The sequence below is a fragment of the Ranitomeya imitator genome, chromosome 3, assembly GCF_032444005.1.
Source record: "Ranitomeya imitator isolate aRanImi1 chromosome 3, aRanImi1.pri, whole genome shotgun sequence".
NCBI lineage: Eukaryota > Metazoa > Chordata > Amphibia > Anura > Dendrobatidae > Ranitomeya > Ranitomeya imitator.
In genome coordinates, this window is record NC_091284.1 from 819,227,023 (window position 1) to 819,253,157 (window position 26,135).

Sequence of the window (26,135 nt, forward strand, 5' to 3'; positions counted from 1 at the left end):
GGAGGAGAAGTGACTGTGCCCACACACCGTGCACTGGAGGAGAAGTGACTGTGCCCACACACCCTGCACTGGAGAAGTGACTGTGCCCACACACCCTGCACTGGAGGAGAAGTGACTGTGCCCACACACCGTGCACTGGAGGAGAAGTGACTGTGCCCACACACCGTGCACTGGAGGAGAAGTGACTGTGCCCACACACCCTGCACTGGAGAAGTGACTGTGCCCACACACCGTGCACTGGAGGAGAAGTGACTGTGCCCACACACCCTGCACTGGAGAAGTGACTGTGCCCACACACCCTGCACTGGAGGAGAAGTGACTGTGCCCACACACCGTGCACTGGAGGAGAAGTGACTGTGCCCACACACCCTGCACTGGAGGAGTAGTGACTGTGCCCACACACCCTGCACTGGAGAAGTGACTGTGCCCACACACCCTGCACTGGAGAAGTGACTGTGCCCACACACCGTGCACTGGAGGAGAAGTGACTGTGCCCACACACCCTGCACTGGAGAAGTGACTGTGCCCACACACCGTGCACTGGAGCAGTGACTGTGCCCACACACCGTGCACTGGAGGAGAAGTGACTGTGCCCACACACCCTGCACTGGAGGAGTAGTGACTGTGCCCACACACCGTGCACTGGAGAAGTGACTGTGCCCACACACCGTGCACTGGAGAAGTGACTGTGCCCACACACCGTGCACTGGAGGAGAAGTGACTGTGCCCACACACCCTGCACTGGAGAAGTGACTGTGCCCACACACCGTGCACTGGAGGAGAAGTGACTGTGCCCACACACCCTGCACTGGAGAAGTGACTGTGCCCACACACCGTGCACTGGAGGAGAAGTGACTGTGCCCACACACCCTGCACTGGAGAAGTGACTGTGCCCACACACCCTGCACTGGAGCAGTGACTGTGCCCACACACCCTGCACTGGAGCAATAGTGACTGTGCCCACACACCCTGCACTGGAGCAGTGACTGTGCCCACACACCCTGCACTGGAGCAATAGTGACTGTGCCCACACACCCTGCACTGGAGGAGTAGTGACTGTGCCCACACACCCTGCACTGGAGGAGTAGTGACTGTGCCCACACACCCTGCACTGGAGCAATAGTGACTGTGCCCACACACCCTGCACTGGAGCAATAGTGACTGTGCCCACACACCCTGCACTGGAGGAGTAGTGACTGTGCCCACACACCCTGCACTGGAAAAGTGACTGTGCCCACACACCCTGCACTGGAGGAAAAGTGACTGTGCCCACACACCGTGCACTGGAGAAGAAGTGACTGTGCTCACACACCCTGCACTGGAGGAAAAGTGACTGTGCCCACACACCGTGCACTGGAGAAGAAGTGACTGTGCCCACACACCCTGCACTGGAGGAGTAGTGACTGTGCCCACACACCCTGCACTGGAGGAGTAGTGACTGTGCCCACACACCCTGCACTGGAGCAATAGTGACTGTGCCCACACACCCTGCACTGGAGCAATAGTGACTGTGCCCACACACCCTGCACTGGAGCAATAGTGACTGTGCCCACACACCCTGCACTGGAAAAGTGACTGTGCCCACACACCGTGCACTGGAGAAGAAGTGACTGTGCTCACACACCCTGCACTGGAGCAGTGACTGTGCCCACACACCCTGGCCCTGCACTGGGGGAGCTGTGACTGTGCCCACACACCCTGCACTGGAGGAGAAGTGACTGTGCCCACACACCCTGCACTGGAGGAGTAGTGACTGTGCCAACACACCCTGCACTGGAGGAGAAGTGACTGTGCCCACACACCCTGCACTGGAGGTGAAGTGACTGTGCCCACACACCCTGCACTGGAGGAGCAGTGACTGTGCCCACACACCGTGCACTGGAGAAGAAGTGACTGTGCCCACACACCCTGCACTGGAGAAGAAGTGACTGTGCTCACACACCCTGCACTGGAGGAGCAGTGACTGTGCCCACACACCCTGCACTGGAGAAGAAGTGACTGTGCCCACACACCCTGCACTGGAGGAGAAGTGACTGTGCCCACACACCGTGCACTGGAGGAGCAGTGACTGTGCCCACACACCCTGCACTGGAGAAGAAGTGACTGTGCCCACACACCCTGCACTGGAGGAGAAGTGACTGTGCCCACACACCGTGCACTGGAGAAGAAGTGACTGTGCCCACACACCCTGCACTGGAGAAGAAGTGACTGTGCTCACACACCCTGCACTGGAGAAGTGACTGTGCCCACACACCCTGCACTGGGGGAGCTGTGACTGTGCCCACACACCCTGGCCCTGCACTGGGGGAGCTGTGACTGTGCCCACACACCCTGCACTGGAGGAGAAGTGACTGTGCCCACACACCCTGCACTGGAGGAGTAGTGACTGTGCCAACACACCCTGCACTGGAGGAGCAGTGACTGTGCCCACACACCCTGCACTGGAGGTGAAGTGACTGTGCCCACACACCCTGCACTGGAGGAAAAGTAACTGCCACACACCCTGCACTGGAGGAGAAGTGACTGTGCCCACACACCCTGCACTGGGGGAGCTGTGACTGTGCCCACACACCCTGCACTGGAGGAGAAGTGGCTGTGCCCACACACCCTGCACTGGAGGAAAAGTGACTGTGCCCACACACCCTGCACTGGAGGAGTAGTGACTGTGCCCACACACCCTGCACTGGAGGAGTAGTGACTGTGCCCACACACCCTGCACTGGGGGAAAAGTGACTGTGCCCACACACCCTGCACTGGAGGAGAAGTGACTGTGCCCACACACCCTGCACTGGAGGAGTAGTGACTGTGCCCACACACCCTGCACTGGAGGAGTAGTGACTGTGCCCGCACACCCTGCACTGGAGGAGCAGTGACTGTGCCCACACACCGTGCACTGGAGAAGAAGTGACTGTGCCCACACACCCTGCACTGGAGAAGAAGTGACTGTGCCCACACACCCTGCACTGGAGGAGAAGTGACTGTGCCCACACACCCTGCACTAGAGGAGTAGTGACTGTGCCCACACACCCTGCACTGGAGGAGTAGTGACTGTGCCCGCACACCCTGCACTGGAGGAGCAGTGACTGTGCCCACACACCGTGCACTGGAGAAGAAGTGACTGTGCCCACACACCCTGCACTGGAGAAGAAGTGACTGTGCCCGCACACCCTGCACTGGAGGAGCAGTGACTGTGCCCACACACCGTGCACTGGAGAAGAAGTGACTGTGCCCACACACCCTGCACTGGAGAAGAAGTGACTGTGCCCACACACCGTGCACTGGAGGAGCAGTGACTGTGCCCACACACCCAGCACTGGAGGAGAAGTGACTGTGCCCACACACCCTGCACTGGAGGAGCAGTGACTGTGCCCACACACCCAGCACTGGAGGAAAAGTAACTGCCCACACACCCTGCACTGGAGGAGAAGTGACTGTGCCCACACACCCTGCACTGGAGGAGAAGTGACTGTGCCCACACACCCTGCACTGGAGGAGCAGTGACTGTGCCCACACACCCAGCACTGGAGGAAAAGTAACTGCCCACACACCCTGCACTGGAGGAGAAGTGACTGTGCCCACACACCCAGCACTGGAGGAAAAGTAACTGTGCCCACACACCCCGCACTGGAGAAGTGACTGTGCCCACACACCCTGCACTGGGGGAAAAGTGTGTGCCCACACACCCTGCACTGGAGGAGTAGTGACTGTGCCCACACACCCTGCACTGGAGGAATAGTGACTGTGCCCACACACCGTGCACTGGAGGAGCAGTGACTGTGCCCACACACCCTGCACTGGAGGAGTAGTGACTGTGCCCACATACCCTGCACTGGAGGAGTAGTGACTGTGCCCACACACCCTGCACTGGAGGAATAGTGACTGTGCCCACACACCGTGCACTGGAGGAGCAGTGACTGTGCCCACACACCCTGCACTGGAGGAGTAGTGACTGTGCCCACACACCCTGCACTGGAGGAGCAGTGACTGTGCCCACACACCCTGCACTGGGGGAAAAGTGACTGTGCCCACACACCCTGCACTGGAGGAGTAGTGACTGTGCCCACACACCCAGCACTGGAGGAGCAGTGACTGTGCCCACACACCCTGCACTGGAGGAGTAGTGACTGTGCCCACACACCCTGCACTGGAGGAGTAGTGACTGTGCCCACACACCCTGCACTAGAGGAGCAGTGACTGTGCCCACACACCCTGCACTGGAGGAGCAGTGACTGTGCCCACACACCCTGCACTGGAGGAGAAGTGACTGTGCCCACACACCCAGCACTGGAGGAAAAGTAATTGTGCCCACACACCCCGCACTGGAGAAGTGACTGTGCCCACACACCCTGCACTGGGGGAAAAGTGTCTGTGCCCACACACCCTGCACTGGAGGAGTAGTGACTGTGCCCACACACCCTGCACTAGAGGAGTAGTGACTGTGCCCACACACCCTTCACTGGAGGAGTAGTGACTGTGCCCACACACCCTGCACTGGAGGAGTAGTGACTGTGCCCACACACCCTGCACTGGAGGAGCAGTGACTGTGCCCACACACCCTGCACTGGAGGAGCAGTGACTGTGCCCACACACCCTGCACTGGAGGAGCAGTGACTGTGCCCACACACCCAGCACTGGAGGAGTAGTGACTGTGCCCACATACCCAGCACTGGAGTAGTGACTGTGCCCCTGCACCCAAAACAAGGGCATCATGCACCTCCTGCTGGGCTCTGCGGCTGTGGTTGGCATCATGGTGGCACTATGCGAGTTTCTGCGCTCAGTGACCCACTCCAAGCTACGCTCAGGACTGGCACAGGATCTGCTCATAGAAGTGATATCCACCCTTCAACTAAGTTGCTGCACCAGGGAGATGGTCGTACTCGGGACTCGCGGTGGCATCCAGCCCTGGCTGGCACTGGCCCTCACCTACTTGCTAACTGTGCTGCACTGCCTGACATCCCAGGGTGCCAGCTGTAACCCGTGTGGCAGCCTGGAGCAGTGGCTGCGAGCACGGGCCCCTGGCATACACATCATCCTAAGGGTGGGTGCACAGTTTGTGGGTGCGGTGCTGTCCCAGGTGCTGATGCCCTTCATCTGGCTGCTGCGATTGTCCCCTCTACATGAGTTGGATGGGGAGTGCAAGAGCCCCCTGAACATGACACCTTGGCAGGGTGCCCTGGTGGAGATGGCCTGCGCCCTCGCCCTCTTCCTGGCACTGCACGTTCTTCCTCGAGTGGAATCTCAGTACAGACCCCATGTGGTGGCCCTGACCATCACCGCCATCGTCTGCGTAGGTAAGGAAAGCCATGCAATCCCTATTAACCCTTAATATTCTGTCCGCCAGCAATAACAGTGACCCCCACAGTGCCCCCATAACAGTGACCTCCACAGTAATAGGTTTCCATTCATTGACAACAAGCAAAAATCCTAAAAATAATGAGGGATTGAAGCACCCTGTATTTCTCTTTCGCCTCATTGGAGGACACATGACCATGGGTGTATGCTGCTGTCGCTAGGAGGCTGACACTAAGTGAGTATAATCTATTTATATAATTGCCTTGTAATGTTTTCATTTCCTGTTCTGTCCAGATGTCACCGTATCCCAGAAATCCAAGCTGAGGAAGTTCACCGACCGCCATATTGGGACACCCAAGTGATGGGTGTCTCAATATGGAAACTGCTGCTGGTACCAACCTATTGCACGGTACCACCAGCGGAACACCGTCGCACCTCACACACACACACACACACTCTATACGCTGTACGCCCCACACACACACTCAGTAACACTCACACACTCACTGAGCCTCTTGCGCGGTAACACCAGCAGAACACCGTCGCACCTCACACACACACACACTATACGCCGTACGCACCACACACACGCATTCGCATTCACATACTCACACACTCACGCAGCCTCTTGCACGGTACCACCAGCGGAACACCGTCGCGAACACGCCGCCGCTAGGATCAGCCGAATGATTCACTGAGCGCCGCTATTTTTGTACAGGAGAAGCGCATGCGCCGTTTTAATGTGACCACCGCTATCTGTCTGCACAAAGATCGCAGCGGTCTGATTTACTGCGTCTGCGTGAATTCCGTGCAGGTGCAGTGAATCATTCGGCTGATCCCGGCGGCAGATGCGCGATGTCTACAGGCAAAGGAAGCCGGGCACATTAAAGGAGTTTTCCCATGAACGAAAGTACATTTTAAAAATTGTCTGTGTCTGACCGTGTACGGAGCATAGCACATCTCCTGGGCAGGGGAGGAAGCAAAAGACAATACTGACATTACAGCAGGGGATCAGTATTGTCTTTTGCTTCCTCCCCTGCCCAGGAGCTGGATAGCACATGGGGTAGACAGGTCAAAGAAGAGAGCACAGACGGGAGAAGTCAGCACATGGGGAAAGAGAGAGTGGATAGGTGGGTGAGCACATGGGGGAGAGATTCTCCACGCTGCAAAGCCTGCCCCCATCGTGACATTACCGCCCTCCCTATACGATAGCATCCGGCCTCCATCTAGTAATAATAATATATAAAAAAGTTATCTCCTCCTCTGCAGTTACACACACACACACTAGCTCTAGCTGAACCAGTTCTTGCTTAGTGTCTGTAGGAGGCACAGGAATCTGCTATTCAGACCACAAATTTTTTATTTTATTTTTTTTAATTCAATTTTTTACCTTTTAACAATTTTTCTCAAGGATCATAGGGGCAACGGATCCCTTCAGGGTTCCAATCTCCCCCAACCAACAACAGGTGGGAACGTGGAGTTGTAGAATTGCAGGGACGCGGGATGCAGTGACGAGCTGGAGGCAGAGCAAGAGTTAAAGGGATTATTCTCCATGCAGGGAGAGAAAGGTTTAATAGGGGAGTAAAACTGGGTATAGTGTCAGGGTGAGAACAAATGTTTATGAAACAGGTAAATTCATCAGTCTGATGGTTTCTGGGCTGTGGAAGCTTGAAATTCCACGGTGGCGCCACGAGTGACGCGTGAAGTCTCTGGCCTGAAGTTGATTCACTGTCTCCTGACGGAAGCAGCGTATCCTGGCTCTCCTAGACGAGGTCCTGTGGTACCGGGGCGACGTACGTGCTGAGTAGTCTGTGGTACCACTGTAGTTTGACTTGGTTTAGTGGTGGAGGCGGGGGTGAAGCTATCCGGCTCTGTATGATTCACCTGGTCAGACTTAGGCCGGCGTCACACACAGCGTAAAACAATACGGTCCGTATATTACGGCGGTAATACGCTGAAAAGTCCCGAAAATAGTGGTCCGTAGCTCCTCCGTAGGCAGGGTGTGTCAGCGTTTTTTGCGCATGGCATCCTCCGTATGTAATCCGTATGGCATCCGTACTGCGTGGTTTTCTCGCAGGCTTGCAAAACCAACATACCGCTATAGAAATTATCCATGTGTCCCAAAAAGAAAAAAACATATATATATATACTGTCTATATATATATATATATATCAGTAGACACATATATGTATATATATTAATATTTTTTCCAGCGCTATACAGCTTGAAAGCCGGTAATTCAATTACCGGCTTTTTCTTTCTCCTTCCTAAAACCCGACATGATTTGAGACATGGTTTACATACAGTAAACCATGTCTTCTCTCCATTTTTTTTTTTGCAGATTCCACACTACTAATGTTAGTAGAGTGTATCTGCAAAATTTGGCCGTTCTAGCTCTTAAAATAAAGGGTTAAATGGCGGAAAAAATTGGCTTGGGCTCCCGCGCAATTTTCTCCGCCAGAGTAGTAAAGCCAGTGACTGAGGGCAGATATTAATAGCCTGGAGAGGGTCCATGGTTATTGGCCCCCCCCCGGCTAAAAATATCTGCCCCCAGCCACCCCAGAAAAGGCACATCTGGAAGATGCGCCTATTCTGGCACTTGGCCACTCTCTTCCCATTCCCGTGTAGCAGTGGGATATGGGGTAATGAAGGGTTAATGCCACCTTGCTATTGTAAGGTGACATTAAGCCTAATTAATAATGGAGAGGCGTCAATTATGACACCTATCCATTATTAATCCAATTGTAGTAAAGGGTTAAATAAAACACAAACACATTATTTAAAATTATTTTAATGAAATAAAAACAATGGTTGTTGGAGTATTTTATTCTACGCCCAATCCAGTCACTGAAGACCCTCGTTCTGTGAAAGAAAAAACATAATAAACCAACAATATACTTACCTTCCGAGGATCTGTAACGTCCAACGATGTAAATCCTTCTGAAGGGGTTAAAACCTTTTGCAGCAAGGAGCTTTGCTAATGCAGGCTGCTCCTCGCTGCAAAACCCCCGGGGAATGAGTCTAAATATAGATCAATGATCTATATTTAGCTTCATTTGCGGTGAGGCGCCCTCTGCTGGATGTTCATAGATCGTGGGAACTTACCTAGAAAGCTCCCAGGCTTTCTAGGTAAGTTCCCACGATCTATGAATTACCGGCTTTCAAGCTGTATAGCGCTGGAATAAATATTAATATATATACATATATGTGTCTCACTGACATATATATATATATATATATATACCTATTCTATGTGTACACATTTATTCTACCTATTCTACTGTAAGCTGTCAGTGTGATTTTACTGTACACCGCACTGAATTGCCGGCTTTTCTCTCTAACAGCGCTGCGTATTTCACGCAAGTCACACTGCTTGTCCGTGTGTAATCCGTATTTTTCACGCTTCCATAGACTTTCATTGGCGTATTTCTTGCGCAGTACGGTGACAAACGCAGCATGCTGCGATTTTGTACAGCCGTAGAAAGCCGTATAATACTGATCAGTAAAATACGGCAGATAGGAGCAGGGGCATAGAGAATAATTGTGCCGTATTTTTTGCGAGTTTTACGGACGTAGTTTCTGCGCTCTTACGTCCGTAAAACTCGCATGTGTGACGCCGGCCTTAGGCTGCGCGCCCGCGGCAGTCAGCGGAACGGCGCGGGACGGATTCCCACTGACAGGGTGAGTGAGCATACAAATATACGTTCCACACAGTCAGTGTGTGCATAGGCTAGGGAACTGCAGCGCTGGCCTGTACTATCACGTCGCCCCACAGAGAGTGAATCAACCTTCCATTGCTGCGCACTCTGTCTTCCCACCCAGTGTCTCGCTTTCCCGCACACCGTCCCTTTTATCCCTGACACGCCCCCTATAGTTGAGTGCAAAGGTCTGTCCGAGTCAGAAAGCTTTCCCCCCGCAACAATGGTGACAGCCCTGATAGTTCCGGAACCGATACGAGAGGTATTACCGGCCCGGTCCAGCTTCCTACAGTGTCGCATCCACGTACCCCCTCCTGGGCAGTCTATAGCCATGCTTCAGCGGATTCTAGGGGCACCGCTCTCCCCGCACCATCAACAGATGGGAACATGGAGCGTCACCTCCATGTATCCCCTTCTGCAGCCAGGCTTACAGCCAGGCATGAACCCCTAGGATGTAGAGAGGCTCTGATGGTGTCCGTGCGGCCCCGACTGCATCACTGCTGATAGAACAGGAGGGTTCCTGCACCATCCAAATCTGCGGCCGGTACCTGACTGCAAGCAGAGCGGTATCTGCAAGCAGAGCGGTATCTGCAAGCAGAGCGGTCGAACTCTGCGTTTCTTCAGCGGGCCCCCGGATCTCCGATCAGTAAGTGTCAGGGTCGGCAGGAGGGCTCCTGGCAGTGCTGCGCTCCCCATACGGTTACGTTCCTGTCGGCACCAGAAATTTACTCCTCGGTTTTGGCCTTTGCTAGGGCGCAAGTTGGAAGCTCTTCCCACTCGCTTGCGCTCTTTCAGCTGGCTCTGCCCACTCTCTTGGCGCGTCTTTTTAGCGCGATCGTCTCTTAGGCTACGTTCACATTAGCGTTAAGCTAATGTGCGTCGGGTTTGCGTCGGCGACGCAGCGGCGACGCATGCGTCATGCGCCCCTATACTTAACATGGGGGACGCATGCATTTTTGTTTGTTGCGTTGTGCGACGCATGCGTCTTTTTTGCCGCAAGCGTCGGACCAAGAAAACGCAACAAGTTGCATTTTTCTTGCGTTCGATTTTCGGCAAAAACCGACGCAGCGTTTTTGCGTGCGTTTTGCCGCGTTTTTGCGTGCGTTGTGCGTTGCGTCGCCGACGCAGCGGCGCACAACGCTAGTGTGAACGTAGCCTTACTGCTCCTGGCGTCCATTATCTTCCTTCAGGATGCTCCTCTGCACTGCGGGCCCTCCAGCGCAACTGGGATTTCTAGCAATGGGAGGACCTCCTCACTGGGACACAGGACCGTGAGTTGAAAGCTGGGCTGCATTCATGGGTACTAGTTTACATTGGTCCCTTCCCTGCAGTATATTGCCCTCACTCATTGGGGCATTTAGCTGGGTTAAAACATAAGAGGGTGTCTTTTTCTAAAGCTACGTTCACATTAGCATTATGCGTGTTTGCGTCGGGTGACGCAGCGGCGACGCATGCGTCATGCGCCCCTATATTTAACATGGGGACGCATGCGTTTTTGTCTGCTGCGTTGTGCGACGCATGCGGTTTTTTTTGCAGCAAGCGTCGGGCCAATAAAACGCAACAAGTTGCATTTTTCTTGCGTCCAAATTTCGGCAAAAAATGACGCATGCGTCGCAAAACGCAGCGTTTTTGCGTTCGTTTTGGTGCGTTTTTATTTGCGTTGTGCGTTGCGTCACCGACGCAGCGGCGCACAACGCAAATGTGAACGTAGCCTAAGACATCCCGGAGGGCTACTAAAACCCATACAGTCTTCTTCGGCTCATGTACCTCCTGTCAGTCTTCCTTACCCCAGGGACAAAGTAATCCTCTCTGCAAGGCTTGCAACCCTGAATGCACTCAGGAGCCCTCCGCCGCTACCGAACCCAGCGTACCTAGTCCCCCTGAGTGGGCCTCGTGTCTGTCGCAGTCCATGGCCTCATTGGCTAAAGCGATTGAGTCCCTCCAGGACCCCTCCACAGTCGGGGAATCCGTCTGCCTGTTTTAGAAGGATCCTCTTCTATACGAGACTCGTCGGGCAGCAGGGGCCGCTCTCAGACATAAAGTATTTGGAGAGCTAAAAATGGACCCATAGTACGTCTCCCGGGCCCTCTCCCGGGCCCTCCCGTGCCTCGGCATCCGTAAGCTCCGTTTCCCGCTCACCAGGGGTCAGCAGCGACCAGAGCTCAGAGTGTGATTCTGACAAGTCTCTCGATCAGGACTTGCCTGAGTATCAAATGATGGTGGATAATCTCATTGAGGCCATCAACCAAACCCTGAAGGCTGAAGGTGGACGAGGACTCCAGGATCATGCGGTGTCCTTCAAGAGGACCAAACGTCCGCATAAGATGTTCACGAACCATCCCGAGCTTCAGGACATACTTCAGAAGCATAGAAAGCGGCCAGACATCTGCGTCACAGGACAGAAGCCTCATGAGGCAAGATATCCCTTTTATTCTGGTCTTTGGAAGGTGTAGGCAGAATCCCCTCCAGTTGATCAGTTGATCCACCTGTGTCTGGTCTGGTCTCCAAAACTCTCGTCATTACCAGATGGATCTTCAATTAAAAATCCGACGGACCGTCAGATAGAGAATCTGGCCCACTCAGTGTTTGAAGCCTCAGGCTCCGCACTTTCCCCCGCTTTTGCGGCGACATGGGTCGCCAAAGCAATGGTCTCCTGGGTGGATTCCCTGGCCAAAACCATCCAAGACAGTAACCTTCCCCCAGAAGCAGCAGAGTTGGCCAATCAGATTTCCCTGGCCGGAGGCTATGTGGTACATGTTTCCCTGGATGCTACCAATTGAGCTGCATTGGCAGCCTCAAATGCCATCACCATCAGAAGGGCTCTGTGGCTTAGGGAATGGTCAGCGGAGTCTGCCTCCAAAAAGTTCTTAACCTCTCTGCCTTATCAGAGTGGTGGCTTCTGTGGGGAGAAGCTTGATCAGCTTATCTCTGACTCTACAAGAGGGAAAAGCAAATTCCTCCCTCAGCAAAAGACCAGACAACCCTTTCACTGCCAGAAACAAACTTGTTTCCGGTCCTTTCGCATCAACCCTGCTTTGTTCACTACGACAACCCCTTCCGGATCAGGGCGCTTGCCACATCGGGATAGGGTTTCCCAAGTCTCGTATAAGCCCAGCCCATCCTGGAAGAGCTAACCTAAACAGTCCAGAACTAAGGGATCTAGGTCCCATAGATTCTCAGCCCAATGACTCGTCGCTTCATTCAGTCGGCATCGGCTGGGTAGGCGGACATCTACTCCTGTTTTGTCAGGCCTGGCTCTCCGTCATTCACGACGAATGGGTCAGTGATCTGGTGTCTTCCGGATACAGAATAGAATTTTCTTCTCGTCCCCGGCGCAGTTCCTCCCTTCTCGTCCCCCCAAAACACAAGCGAGGGCACAGCCCTTTTACCGAGCCATCCTCCTGAAGGACGGAACAGTGCGGCCCATCCTGGGCCTGAAACTTCTAAACAAGTTTGTCAAGGTCCGGCACTTCAGGATGGAGTCCCTTTGTTTAGTCTTCTGTATGGAAAAGGGGGAGTATCTCGCGTCCATCGACATTCGGAATGCGTACCTCCAAACTCCGATTTTTTTCCCCCTCACCAGAAGTTCCTGCGCTTCTCTGTTTGCGAAGAGCATTTCCAGTTCACAGCCTTGCCCTACAGTCTCACCACTGCTCCCATAGTGTTCACGAAAGTCATGGCGGCCGTCATGGCCATTCTGCACTCTCGGGGCATGGTGGTTTTGCCGTATTTAGATGACCTTCTGATCAAGGGGACCGTCTTTCCAATCCTGCGCGGAGGGCGTGCGTATCACTCTGGATACAATCTCTCGCATGGGCTGGCTAATAAATCTGAGCAAGTCCTCTCCTGTTCCAGCTCAACAAATATCCTTAGGGATGCTCCTGCACACCTCCCAAAGGTTGGTGATTCTCCCTTGAGACAAGGTCTTAGCTCTTCAACAGGGAACCTAGTGGTTCTTTCCCTCTCTCCATCCTTTTTGGCATGAGGATCCTGGGGAAAATGGTGGCAGCAAGTCCCCTTTGCCCAGCTACACTTCCGCCTTCTGCAGCATTCGCTTTTGCCGGCCTGGGACGGGAACCTGCTCTCCCTCGACCGGCTGTGCCATCTGCCCCCGCGGGTCAGACAAGCGAACAAGTGGTAAACGTTATGGTCTTCCCTCAACCATGGTAAATCCTTTCTTCCGGTTTAATGGCTGATGGTCACTACCGACGCCAGACTCCTCAAGTGGGGGGGCAGTCTTCCGTCACCACACTGCTCAGGGGCACTGGTCGCTTCGGGAAGCACGCCTTCTGATCAATGTTCTGGAGATTCGGGCAATCCGGCTATTCCTGTGGCAGTTCCATCATCTTGTAGCGGGTCGCCCCGTCTGGACACAATCGGACAATGCCACAGTGGTGGCATATATCAACCATCAAAGGGGCACCCACAGAAGGGTTGTTCATATTCTCCGTTGGGCTGAAAAGAACCATGCGATCATTTCAGTTAACTGGACGGCTGACTTCCTCGATCTTCGCTGGGGTACTCCAGATGTGGATCTGATGGCTTTGAGACTAAACGCCAAGGTGCCAGAGTTTATAGCTCGGGATCCGGAAGCCATCAGGGTGGACGCTCTGGTCCTTCCATGGCATCAGTTTTGTCTCCCTTACGTATTTCCCCTCATCCTATGGGTTATCGGGAAGATCAAGGCGGAGGGGGTTCCGGTGATCCTAATCGCTCCGGAGTGGCCACGCAGAGCGTGGTACGCGGAGTTGGTGCAGCTCGTCGCCGATGTGCCCTGGTGACTACCGGATCGGCCAGGTCTGCTTTCCCAGGGTCCAATTTGTCAACAGAACTCAGGGGCCCTGTGTTTAACGGCTTGGCCATTAAATCCTGGGTCCTAACCCATGCTGGCTTCTCACAATTGGTGGTTTCCACCATGATTAGCGCCCGGAAGCCTACATCGGTGCGCATCTATCACCGCACATGGAAAACTTTTCTCATGATGCAGATATCGCAAGCAGCCTCCTCTTGCCTTTGCCATCCCAAACATCTTGGAGTTCCTCCAGTCTGGCTTGGATTCAGGTCTGGCGCTTTAAAATCCTTTTCTCTGAACCACTCATTGGTGGACACAGCCCCCACCTTGTTAGCCTGACGGTTGATCTTGTTCTTTGATCTGACATGTTGTAACCTTATTTGATGTTTATTTTCTCCTACTGCTTTGTCACCTAACTGGTTCGGCTAGAGCCAGTGTCTGGGTGTATACTGCAAGGGAAGAGCTAATATTTTTTATGTTCACTTAGTGTCAGCCTCCTAGCGACAGCAGCATACACCATGGTCCTATATCCCCCAATGAGTGGCTCGGAGAAAAGGATTTTACGGTGAGTACACAAAAATCAATTTTTTCAGAAAGTTGCACAACTTCTGAGTAACTGGACACGTATGGTGGTCAGACGGCCGAGACTGGTAAATGAGTATGCGACTCTGGTGAAAGTTAGCACCGTGCATGAGACTTAAAGGGAACCTGTCACCTTGGAATACATTTACCTGCAGATATGGACTTAATCCGCAGGTATATAGCATTACAAAGCCACACTGCTGCATTACTGGAATTGCGGCTACTGGGAGAAAATAAATGTATTTCCTCCCAGAAGCCGCCGGCTTTCAGTCATGGGGTGGTGCAGGGAGTGGTTACAGTTACTGCTAACAGCAACAAGGACGCTCCGTGACCTCGACTTACAGCTTGCGCTGCACAGATGTGCGGCAGAACCGGCTGTAAATGTTGGCGTGCTTACAGTCTAAGCTCACAGTACAGTAATTGGTGCTATTAGCAATGACTGTAACCACTCCCTACCCCGCATCCATGACTGAAAGCCGGCTGCTCCCGGGAGGAAATAAGTTCATCCCCAGTAGTTTTCTGATGTGTTTTTCCCCCATTTATTTGAATGGATGATAAGCAATGCAAAAACATACAAAGAATTGACGCACTGCGGATTTGAAAAAAACAAAACAAAAACACTTTGATGCTTCAAATCTGCAAGGGAAAAAAACATAAGCAGGGCGTGCACGATAATTCAGAAATCTCATTCACTTTGCCGCCACTGTGAGGGTATGTGCACACGTTGCAGATTTGCCTGCGGATTTTTCCACCCTGAAACCGCATCTCTTGGCAGAAAATGCAGGTGCGTTTTTGATGCGTTTTTTTGCGCGGTTTTGATTCGGATTTGTATGCATTTTTGAAAGCTAAATAAAGATGTATTATTGAACAAATCTATCGATAGATAAGATCTATCTTCCATTCCTTCTATCTATAGATCTATCTCATTTCTTCTATCTATCTCATTCCTTCTATTTATTCTATCTCTCCATATATCTATTATTTTCTTCTATCTAACTATCCATATATCTATCCATAGATATATAATAGCAAGGCCGATGTTTATTAATGAATATGTTTAATTTAAAAAAAAACAAAAAAAAAAACAGGAAAAAAATGGCGTGGGCTCCCGCGCAATTTTCTGCGCCAGAGAAGTAAAGCCGGAGGCCTTATATTTGTAGCCTGGGAAGGGGGTAATGAATATCAGCCCGCAGCTGTCTGCGTAGCCTTTACTGGCTATTAAAATAGAGGAACCCCCCAGAAAAATGATGTGGGGTCCCCCTATATTTTATAGCCGGAAAGGCTACGCAGACATATCCATAGCCTAGAGAGGGGCCATGGATATTTGCCCCAGCCCCCCCCGGCTACAAATACAAGCCCCCAGCCGCGCCTGAATGGCGAAAGATGCGCCAATTCCGGCACTTAGCCTTTCTATTCACACTCCAGTGTAGCGGTGGAATATGGGGTAATAACGGGTTAATGTCACCTTGCTGTTGTAAGGTGACATTAAGCCCGGTTAATTATGGAGAGGCGTCAATAAGACACCTATCCATTACTAATCCTATAGTAGTGAAAGAGTTAGAAAAAAAAAAAAGACACAGCCAGAAAAAAGTGTTTTAATATTCTTAATTTCACCATACTTAGAAACACGCCTAATTCCTGCGACGCCCACGATTGCTTGCAAAAAATAAAAAATAATAAACCAACCGTATACTCCTTTTCCGCCGTAGTCCAATTAATAACGAGTGTCTCATGATGATCTCCCCTATAGAACAGTGACATCGGGTGATGTCGTCACTGTATGGGGCCTCCAGTGACACACTGACAGGAGACTATGGCTCCTGAAGTGCATCACTGAAGAGGTTACTTTAGTTCATTGCTCTCACTTTATGGCAATGCTGTGTGGGAATGTTCCCACACAGCAGTGCCACAAGTTAGAGTATGAACTATACTCACAGCAACGGAGGGATACAGTTCTGAAGGATACCTTCCATCATTGTATTGCCGGAGCCCCTGCAGAGCGGTCACATCAGCTGATGTGGCAGCTCTCCACGGGAGATCGTCGTGGGATACTCATATTAATTGGATTACTGTGGATCAAGAAGAATATTGTTGGTTTATTATTTTAATATTTTTTACAGGTGATCAATGGCTTCGGGATGAGTATGTACTGTATGTTGTATTTACTGTATGTCTATGTATGCACTGTATATGTGTGTATGTGTTTTTTTTTTTTTTTTTACATTCAACACATTAGCCGGATGATCGGACTACTACTGTCCCTTCATTGGCTAATGTGTCAATCACTGTCAATGTAGCAGTGTAGCAGCACATACACACAGCCCCGGCAGACCCCCGCACACCCACGGATAGCCCGCAGACCCCCGGACAGCCATGGCAGACCCCCACACGCCCATGGACAGCCCCGGCAGACACCCGCACACCCACGGATAGCCTGCAGACCCCACACACACAGACCCCGCTTGCACATGGCTCTGCGCACACTCCGCCCACACACTACCTCCTCCTGATCTGCAACGTCTCATGCGCAGCTAAACCGCAGATCTTTTTCACATCTGCGGTTTTAATGCGGATGTGCCTGACTCAATACAAGTCAATGGGTGCAGAAACGCTGCAAATCCGCACAAAGAATTAACATGCTGCGGAAAAAACACCGCTGCGTTTCTGCACGTTTTTATTCCGCAGCATGTGCACAGCAGATTTGGTTTTCCAAAGGTTAACATGCTACTGTAAAATGCACAGAAAACTGCTGCAGATCCGCAGCGTTTTTGAATCCGCAACGTGTGCACACAGCCTAAAACTCTATGTTATTTCTGCGACTAAAATGCAGCGTGTGAACAAGCGTTAAGAGGGTGCACACGACGTCTTTCTCGGTCTGATTCTGCCTGGATAATATCAAAAAATGGATAAAATAAATGTAAAAAAAGAATGACCGTATGCACTGTTTGGAGCCTACTTTATCGGCTTTGAAAGCTGTGAAGTGGCCGCTCCGTTTTTCTGGTGCTTCCACTAGGATGTCCAAAAAGATGGCAGAAAAGACGCTCCAGGAAAAAAATAACCCGCCGTCTTGTTCCTACTGCACATAAAAGACGCCGTGTGCACGTATCCCTGACGGCCCGCCGGCTGGTACATGGGTCTCACGTGCTCTTAGGAAGGGTGTTTGCACGTTTTCGGCCATAGTGAAGCTATTGCAGCAAAACTTTTTTTGCAAAAAAATTTCTATGGAAATAGAGCTGTAATGTTTTGTTTTGCCGTCCACATAACAAGTGCTGGCACATTATCATTCCATGACCCCGCGGTCCGGCCTCCAGGTAATTCACGGGTTATAAAGTGGAACTTCACCTCCATCTGGAAAATAACAGTTCTGAGAACTTTGCACTTTATCCTCCCGGCGGCTGCCGATGGGGGAGGGGGGATTAGTAAAGTTTTTGAGTATTTTGCCAGAGAGCAATTCAATTGCATGATTGTGAAGTCGAGGCGTTATATAAGGGATCTGCCCTCATTAAATCCAGCTGTATTTCTCATTATAGTCCAGGAAGCTGAGATATAGGGAGCTGTTGGTTTGGGACCTTACGTTACCAGGACCCCATCAAACAGCTCCTATATCTCAGTTTTCTTGTCTCCCAGGGGTTGTCCAGGATTATAAAACCTTGGCTGCCTTGATCATAAACAGCGCCACCATTGTTCACTGGTTGAATCTGGTATTGCAGCAGAAGCGCCATTGCAATAAATGGTGTTGAGCTGTAATACCACTCACAACCTGTAGACAGGGGTGGTGCTGTTTCTGGGAGGCTATCGCCTTCTTTCTACAATCCCTGTGCACAGTAGGGGCAGCTAAGCTGGAGGAGAAGCTTCATCTGTATCTTCTCCATTAATAATACCGACTGTGGTTGTTCCAGGTGGACCCCTGACCGGAGCCGTGTTTAACCCCGCGCTCGCCTTCGCAGTTGTGTTCTTGTGCCAGGGAAACAGCTTCCTACAGTACGTCATCGTGTACTGGATCGGCCCGATCATCGGTGAGTACCGGTCGGAGAGATGGGGCCCTACAGACACCGTCCGAACACTCCAACCGGACACCAATGCACTGTGAGGGGATCCTTAGTCTGGGTACAGTCACTGTGCCCCCATAATAACAGCGATATCCACAGTGCCCCCATAATAACAGTGATATCCACAGTGCCCCCATAATAACAGTGATATCCACAGTGCCCCCATAATAACAGTGATATCCACAGTGCCCCATAATAACAGCGATATCCACAGTGCCCCATAATAACAGTGATATCCACAGTGCCCCCATAATAACAGCGATATCCACAGTGCCCCCATAATAACAGCGATATCCACAGTGCCCCCATAATAACAGCGATATCCACAGTGCCCCATAATAACAGCGATATCCACAGTGTCCCCATAATAACAGCGATATCCACAGTGCCCCATAATAACAGTGATATCCACAGTGCCCCCATAATAACAGCGATATCCACAGTGCCTCCATAATAACAGCGATATCCACAGTGCCCCCATAATAACAGCGATATCCACAGTGCCCCATAATAACAGCGATATCCACAGTGCCCCATAATAACAGTGATATCCACAGTGCCCCCATAATAACAGCGATATCCACAGTGCCTCCATAATAACAGTGATATCCACAGTGTCCCATAATAACAGTGATATCCACAGTGCCCCCATAATAACAGCGATATCCACAGTGCCTCCATAATAACAGCGATATCCACAGTGCCCCCATAATAACAGCGATATCCACAGTGCCCCATAATAACAGCGATATCCACAGTGCCCCATAATAACAGTGATATCCACAGTGCCCCCATAATAACAGCGATATCCACAGTGCCTCCATAATAACAGTGATATCCACAGTGCCCCATAATAACAGTGATATCCACAGTGTCCCATAATAACAGCGATATCCACAGTGCCCCATAATAACAGTGATATCCACAGTGCCCCATAATAACAGTGATATCCACAGTGTCCCCATAATAACAGCGATATCCACAGTGCCCCCATAATAACAGTGATATCCACAGTGCCCCCATAATAACAGTGATATCCACAGTGCCCCAATAACAGTGATATCCACAGTGCCCCCATAATAACAGTGATATCCACAGTGTCCCCATAATAACAGTGACATCCACAGTGCCCCCATAATAACAGTGATATCCACAGTGTCCCCATAATAACAGTGATATCCACAGTGCCCCCATAATAACAGTGATATCCACAGTGCCCCCATAATAACAGCGATATCCACAGTGCCTCCATAATAACAGCGATATCCACAGTGCCCCCATAATAACAGCGATATCCACAGTGCCCCATAATAACAGCGATATCCACAGTGCCCCATAATAACAGTGATATCCACAGTGCCCCCATAATAACAGCGATATCCACAGTGCCTCCATAATAACAGTGATATCCACAGTGTCCCATAATAACAGCGATATCCACAGTGCCCCATAATAACAGTGATATCCACAGTGCCCCCATAATAACAGCGATATCCACAGTGCCTCCATAATAACAGTGATATCCACAGTGTCCCATAATAACAGCGATATCCACAGTGCCCCATAATAACAGTGATATCCACAGTGTCCCCATAATAACAGCGATATCCACAGTGCCCCATAATAACAGTGATATCCACAGTGCCCCCATAATAACAGTGATATCCACAGTGTCCCCATAATAACAGTGATATCCACAGTGTCCCCATAATAACAGTGATATCCACAGTGTCCCCATAATAACAGTGATATCCACAGTGTCCCCATAATAACAGTGATATCCACAGTGTCCCCATAATAACAGTGATATCCACAGTGTCCCCATAATAACAGTGATATCCACAGTGTCCCCATAATAACAGTGATATCCACAGTGCCCCCATAATAACAGTGATATCCACAGTGTCCCCATAATAACAGTGACATCCACAGTGCCCCCATAATAACAATAATATCCACAGTGTCCCCATAATAACAGTGACATCCACAGTGCCCCCATAATAACAGTGATATCCAGTGTCCCCATAATAACAGCGATATCCACAGTGCCCCATAATAACAGTGATATCCACAGTGTCCCCATAATAACAGTGACATCCACAGTGCCCCCATAACAGCGATATCCACAGTGCCCCCATAGCAGTGACATTTGGGAGGGTCAATATAGGTACGGATGATTGACCTCGTGGAGACCAAAACATCCAACACTGCGGAGACACCATCACGTGTTTCTCAATGCAGGCAGTGAATAGCCAGGCCTTTCCCCGGGAAGGAGCAACCAAGGGAAGGGCAGCATCCAATAAAGGAAAACCACCTATGCCAAGCATGGTCTCCACGTGGTCAATCATCTGTGCCTTTATAGACTTTCTACTAGGCACTGCTCCTAATAGCCAGTTTCCTACTCCACACTGAAGAGGGGCAAAACCCCGAAACAGCTGTCTGTGGATGGATACCATGCTTGGCATAGGTGGTTTTCCTTTATTGGATGCTGCCCTTCCCTTGGTTGTTCCTTCCCGGGGAAAGGCCTGGCTATTCACTGCCTGCGTTGAGAAACACGTGATGGTGTCTCCGCAGCTCCTCTACATGCATTTGGGAGGGTCAGTCAGTGAGACCCCCTGGCATATAATACTTAGCTCAGACCTCCCTTCCCAGCAGAGATCGGACGCTCACATCAGATCGGTTTACGTTTTTTGTATTTATTGAGCCTCCGTTATGACTCCATCTTCTCTATTTCCAGGAATGGTCGCCTCCATCGTGATTTTGGAGCGCTGCATTCCCAAGCTGAGACAGGACAGACCTTTTTCACGAGACATCAAGCGAGACTAGAAGAGACCGCCCGGGAGCCGCGATCACATCCCAATAATAACCAGTGCAACAACGCTCACCGACTGATCTGCGTGCTCGGCTCTTATTGATGGGTCCTGGATTTTTTTATCTCATTTGTTCTATGTAGATCCTGGGGGACATTATGGGGCATCATGGGCTCCCATCCTGCCGGGGGCGCTACGGCCCTCCCGTCCTGCCGGGGGCGCTACGGCCCTCCCGTCCTGCCGGGGGCGCTACGGCCCTCCCGTCCTGCCGGGGGAGCTACGGCCCTCCCGTCCTGCCGGGGGCGCTACGGCCCTCCCGTCCTGCCGGGGGAGCTACGGCCCTCCCGTCCTGCCGGGGGCGCTACGGCCCTCCCGTCCTGCCGGGGGCGCTACGGCCCTCCCGTCCTGCCGGGGGCGCTACGGCCCTCCCGTCCTGCCGGGGGCGCTACGGCCCTCCCGTCCTGCCGGGGGCGCTACGGCCCTCCCATCCTGCCGGGGGCGCTACGGCCCTCCCATCCTGCCGGGGGCGCTACGGCCCTCCCTGGCGCCGTTTCCTATGTGTTGCTCCCACTGGCACTTTCTCATCTCATCCATGGACCAAGGGTAAACCGAGCCTTAATCTTTAGCTTGTGCCTGAGGTGTGAGTATCATATAAGGAACCTCACTATATATATATTTTTTTAAACCAGTCCACCCCTAATGGGGCCTCTATGTGTCATTTCGTGTAAATCGGCCGACCCATCAGTGACGCACCCAAAAAATGATGGAGTCATGCCAACCAGATGCATCTAGTGTATAAGTATGTAGTGGTGGGTATTCTACTAGGGCACCACCCGGGTTATTCAGCTATATGTACTGCTGGGCTGGTAGTGTATATTGTGCCATGTCCCTGGCGTTCTAGTGTTATGCACTGAGCGGAGGACATTGTCTGAGCCATCCATGGGGATCTAATGTGCCAGATTCCTGCCGACTCAGTGGTATATACTGATTTCAGGCCATAAGAAGGTATCGGTATATAATGTGACTAGGCTCCGATGGCCTAGTGGTATATACCGTACCCACAGTGGCCGCAATCTGGCTTGTGAATGCCGAACCACTTTACGGTAATATGTTTAAACCAGTCTGTCACACTGTAATCACATAATCAGTGATAGGTGAACAGAAAAAAAGCACAATAAAACGGATTCAATTCCAATGTAATAATAGTTTATTTAATACTCCATTAAAAACACGTATAATTTAAACCTAGTGACCTCAGATGTGAGGGACACATACTCTCTCTTTAAATACATTCTGCTGTACTCAAGTATTCGGAATTCCAGATTATGCAACCATTAAAAATCCATACACAGCGATTCCCTAACAAATATCTGTGCCATTGCTGAGGTAGGGTTATGTATAAGGTATAAACAATATCAAAATAACGTATAATACAACATTAGTATGTCCTCAGGATAGCTGAATAATTAAATAGGGTTTAAACCTATGAATATAACAACACAATCTAAGAACGGAGTTTCAAAGTTACACTTCCTGAATGTAATGAGTTGGTGTCGTGTCCCACCACCCCGACGCGCGTTTCATCCACACTTCTTCAGGGGGCGTTCACTGGTCACTGATTATGTGTTTACAGTGTGACGGACGGGTTTAAAGGTATGGATTATTGCCCATGATAACCAAGTTGTTTGGATCTGGTTGTGATTTAATTTTCTGATAATGAAAAGCACAATGTTATGCACTACAATCAGAGGTCTTATTTTCAATCCCTAACTTTGCAGGTGGGGATGAAAAAAAAAAAAAAAATAGAATGGTCTTGAGGATATACTGTGGTCCGAGTGTGTGGTATATCTGCAGCCTGCGGCTCCATGCTTGAGGCTCGTGAATGATGTATAGCCATTGTAGGGGCCACCAGATGCTACATCTAGGCCATGGTGGTCCAGAGCTGAGGACATAGATATAGCCAAACGAATCCAGTGGTATTATACCGTGCCCAGTCCCCGGTGATTCAGTGGTATATACTGTGCTCAGTCCCCGATGGTTCAGTGGTATATACCGTGCCCAGTCCCCGATGGTTCAGTGGTATATACCGTGCCCAGTCCCTGGTGATTCAGTGGTATATACAGGTCCTTCTCAAAAAATTAGCATATAGTGTTAAATTTCATTATTTACCATAATGTAATGATTACAATTAAACTTTCATATATTATAGATTCATTATCCACCAACTGAAATTTGTCAGGTCTTTTATTGTTTTAATACTGATGATTTTGGCATACAACTCCTGATAACCCAAAAAACCTGTCTCAATAAATTAGCATATTTCACCCATCCAATCAAATAAAAGTGTTTTTTAATAACAAACAAAAAAAACCATCAAATAATAATGTTCAGTTATGCACTCAATACTTGGTGGGGAATCCTTTGGCAGAAATGACTGCTTCAATGCGGCGTGGCATGGAGGCAATCAGCCTGTGACACTGCTGAGATGTTATGGAGGCCCAGGATGCTTCAATAGCGGCCTTAAGCTCATCCAGAGTGTTGGGTCTTGCGTCTCTCAACTTTCTCTTCACAATATCCCACAGATTCTCTATGGGGTTCAGGTCAGGAGAGTTGGCAGGCCAATTGAGCACAGTAATACCATGGTCAGTAAACCATTTACCAGTGGTTTTGGCACTGTGAGCAGGTGCCAGGTCGTGCTGAAAAATGAAATCTTCATCTCCATAAAGCATTTCAGCCGATGGAAGCATGAAGTGCTCCAAAATCTCCTGATAGCTAGCTGCATTGACCCTGCCCTTGATGAAACACAGTGGACCAACACCAGCAGCTGACATGGCACCCCACACCATCACTGACTGTGGGTACTTGACACTGGACTTCAGGCATTTTGGCATTTCCTTCTCCCCAGTCTTCCTCCAGACTCTGGCACCTTGATTTCCGAATGACATGCAAAATTTGCTTTCATCAGAAAAAAGTACTTGGGACCACTTAGCAACAGTCCAGTGCTGCTTCTCTGTAGCCCAGGTCAGGCGCCTCTGCCGCTGTTTATGGTTCAAAAGTGGCTTTACCTGGGGAATGCGGCACCTGTAGCCCATTTCCTGCACACGCCTGTGCACGGTGGCTCTGGATGTTTCCACACCAGACTCAGTCCACTGCTTCCTCAGGTTCCCCAAGGTCTGGAATCGGTCCTTCTCCACAATCTTCCTCAGGGTCCGGTCTCCTCTTCTCGTTGTACAGCGTTTTCTGCCACATTGTTTCCTTCCAACAGACTTACCATTGAGGTGCCTTGATACAGCACTCTGGGAACAGCCTATTTGTTGAGAAATTTCTTTCTGGGTCTTACCCTCTTGCTTGAGGGTGTCAATGATGGCCTTCTTGACATCTGTCAGGTCGCTAGTCTTACCCATGATGGGGGTTTTGAGTAATGAACCAGGCAGGGAGTTTATAAAAGCCTCAGGTATCTTTTGCATGTGTTTAGAGTTAATTAGTTGATTCAGAAGATTAGGGTAATAGGTCGTTTAGAGAACCTTTTCTTGATATGCTAATTTATTGAGACAGGTTTTTTGGGTTATCAGGAGTTGTATGCCAAAATCATCAGTATTAAAACAATAAAAGACCTGACAAATTTCAGTTGGTGGATAATGAATCTATAATATATGAAAGTTTAATTGTAATCATTACATTATGGTAAATAATGAAATTTAACACTATATGCTAATTTTTTGAGAAGGACCTGTACTGTGCTCAGTCCCCGATGGTTCAGTGGTATATACCGTGCCCAGTCCCCGGTGATTCAGTGGTATATACCGTGCCCAGTCCCCGATGGTTCAGTGGTATATACCGTGCCCAGCCCCCGGTGATTCAGTGGTATATACCGTGCCCAGTCCCCGGTGATTCAGTGGTATATACCGTGCCCAGCCCCCGGTGATTCAGTGGTATATACCGTGCCCAGTCCCCGGTGATTCAGTGGTATATACCGTGCCCAGTCCCCGATGGTTCAGTGGTATATACCGTGCCCAGTCCCCGATGGTTCAGTGGTATATACCGTGCCCAGTCCCCGGTGATTCAGTGGTATATACCGTGCCCAGTCCCCGATGGTTCAGTGGTATATACCGTGCCCAGTCCCCGGTGATTCAGTGGTATATACCGTGCCCAGCCCCCGGTGATTCAGTGGTATATACCGTGCCCAGCCCCCGGTGATTCAGTGGTATATACCGTGCCCAGTCCCCGGTGATTCAGCATGTAATAAATGTGAAGGGGCCGGCGCCAGGTCCCCTTTAAAATACCGATACACTGCTGCTAATCCGCCACCAGGTGCTGACAGCGCGTAGATCGGGCTATTAGCCATGTATTGCTCTGCTGCAGTTATGTGCAGATACGCATATAAATGTCCTACAAGGAGCGTACTGAAGATGGATCAGCCGCCTCCGGACCGAGCCGTGCCTTTATACTGACACAAACCGGAGCACAACTCCAGGAATCGGAAAAACACATCTGACTGCAGCGGTGCAGGAGAAAAGAACTGTGAATGTACGGTGATGAAACGGTTAATAGCATGTGTGATAACTTTCATAAGTTTAATAAAGTTTTTTTTTTTTTATGTTTAAAACTTTTTTGCTTCCACAAACTTTACAGAAATCTAGTACCAGTGAAGATAAGAAACTTTGTAACATCCTCAGAGAAGTCTACTTTCTCCACTTATGAGCCGCTTCACTTACTCCTAAACAACAACAAAAAAAAACCCTCAGTATTTAACATCAGTATTTGTAAGCCAAAACCATGAGTGGGTGATAAATACAGAAGTGGGGACGTGTTTCTGTTCTACTTTTCCTCTCATTGTCCAGCTTTTGATTTCGACTTACAAATACTGAATGTGGCCTTACAGGTATTAAAAAAAAAAAAAAAAACAGGAAA

The 26,135-nt window shown here is 50.4% G+C and overlaps 1 protein-coding gene across 1 annotated transcript; it reads left to right on the top strand.

Annotated features, from left to right (window-relative positions):
* The first annotated feature begins 721 nt into the window (after positions 1-721).
* Positions 722-23,380, top strand: AQP11 (aquaporin 11). The gene is made up of 3 exons (XM_069759363.1): positions 722-5,291; positions 18,265-18,381; positions 21,152-23,380. Exons 1-3 carry the CDS (start codon positions 4,709-4,711, stop codon positions 21,238-21,240), a joined length of 789 nt encoding a protein of 262 aa, XP_069615464.1. The 5' UTR covers positions 722-4,708; the 3' UTR covers positions 21,241-23,380.
* The last annotated feature ends 2,755 nt before the right edge of the window (positions 23,381-26,135 follow it).

What these genes read in the sequence shown, in the direction of transcription:
- AQP11 (XM_069759363.1), top strand. Translation starts at nt 4,709, where the DNA reads ATGCACCTCCTGCTGGGCTCTGCGGCTGTGGTTGGCATCATGGTGGCA. An exon ending in CACCGCCATCGTCTGCGTAG is followed by an intron (nt 5,292 to 18,264) that starts GTAAGGAAAGCC and finishes TGGTTGTTCCAG; the next exon opens with GTGGACCCCTGACCGGAGCC. An exon ending in CTGGATCGGCCCGATCATCG is followed by an intron (nt 18,382 to 21,151) that starts GTGAGTACCGGT and finishes CTCTATTTCCAG; the next exon opens with GAATGGTCGCCTCCATCGTG.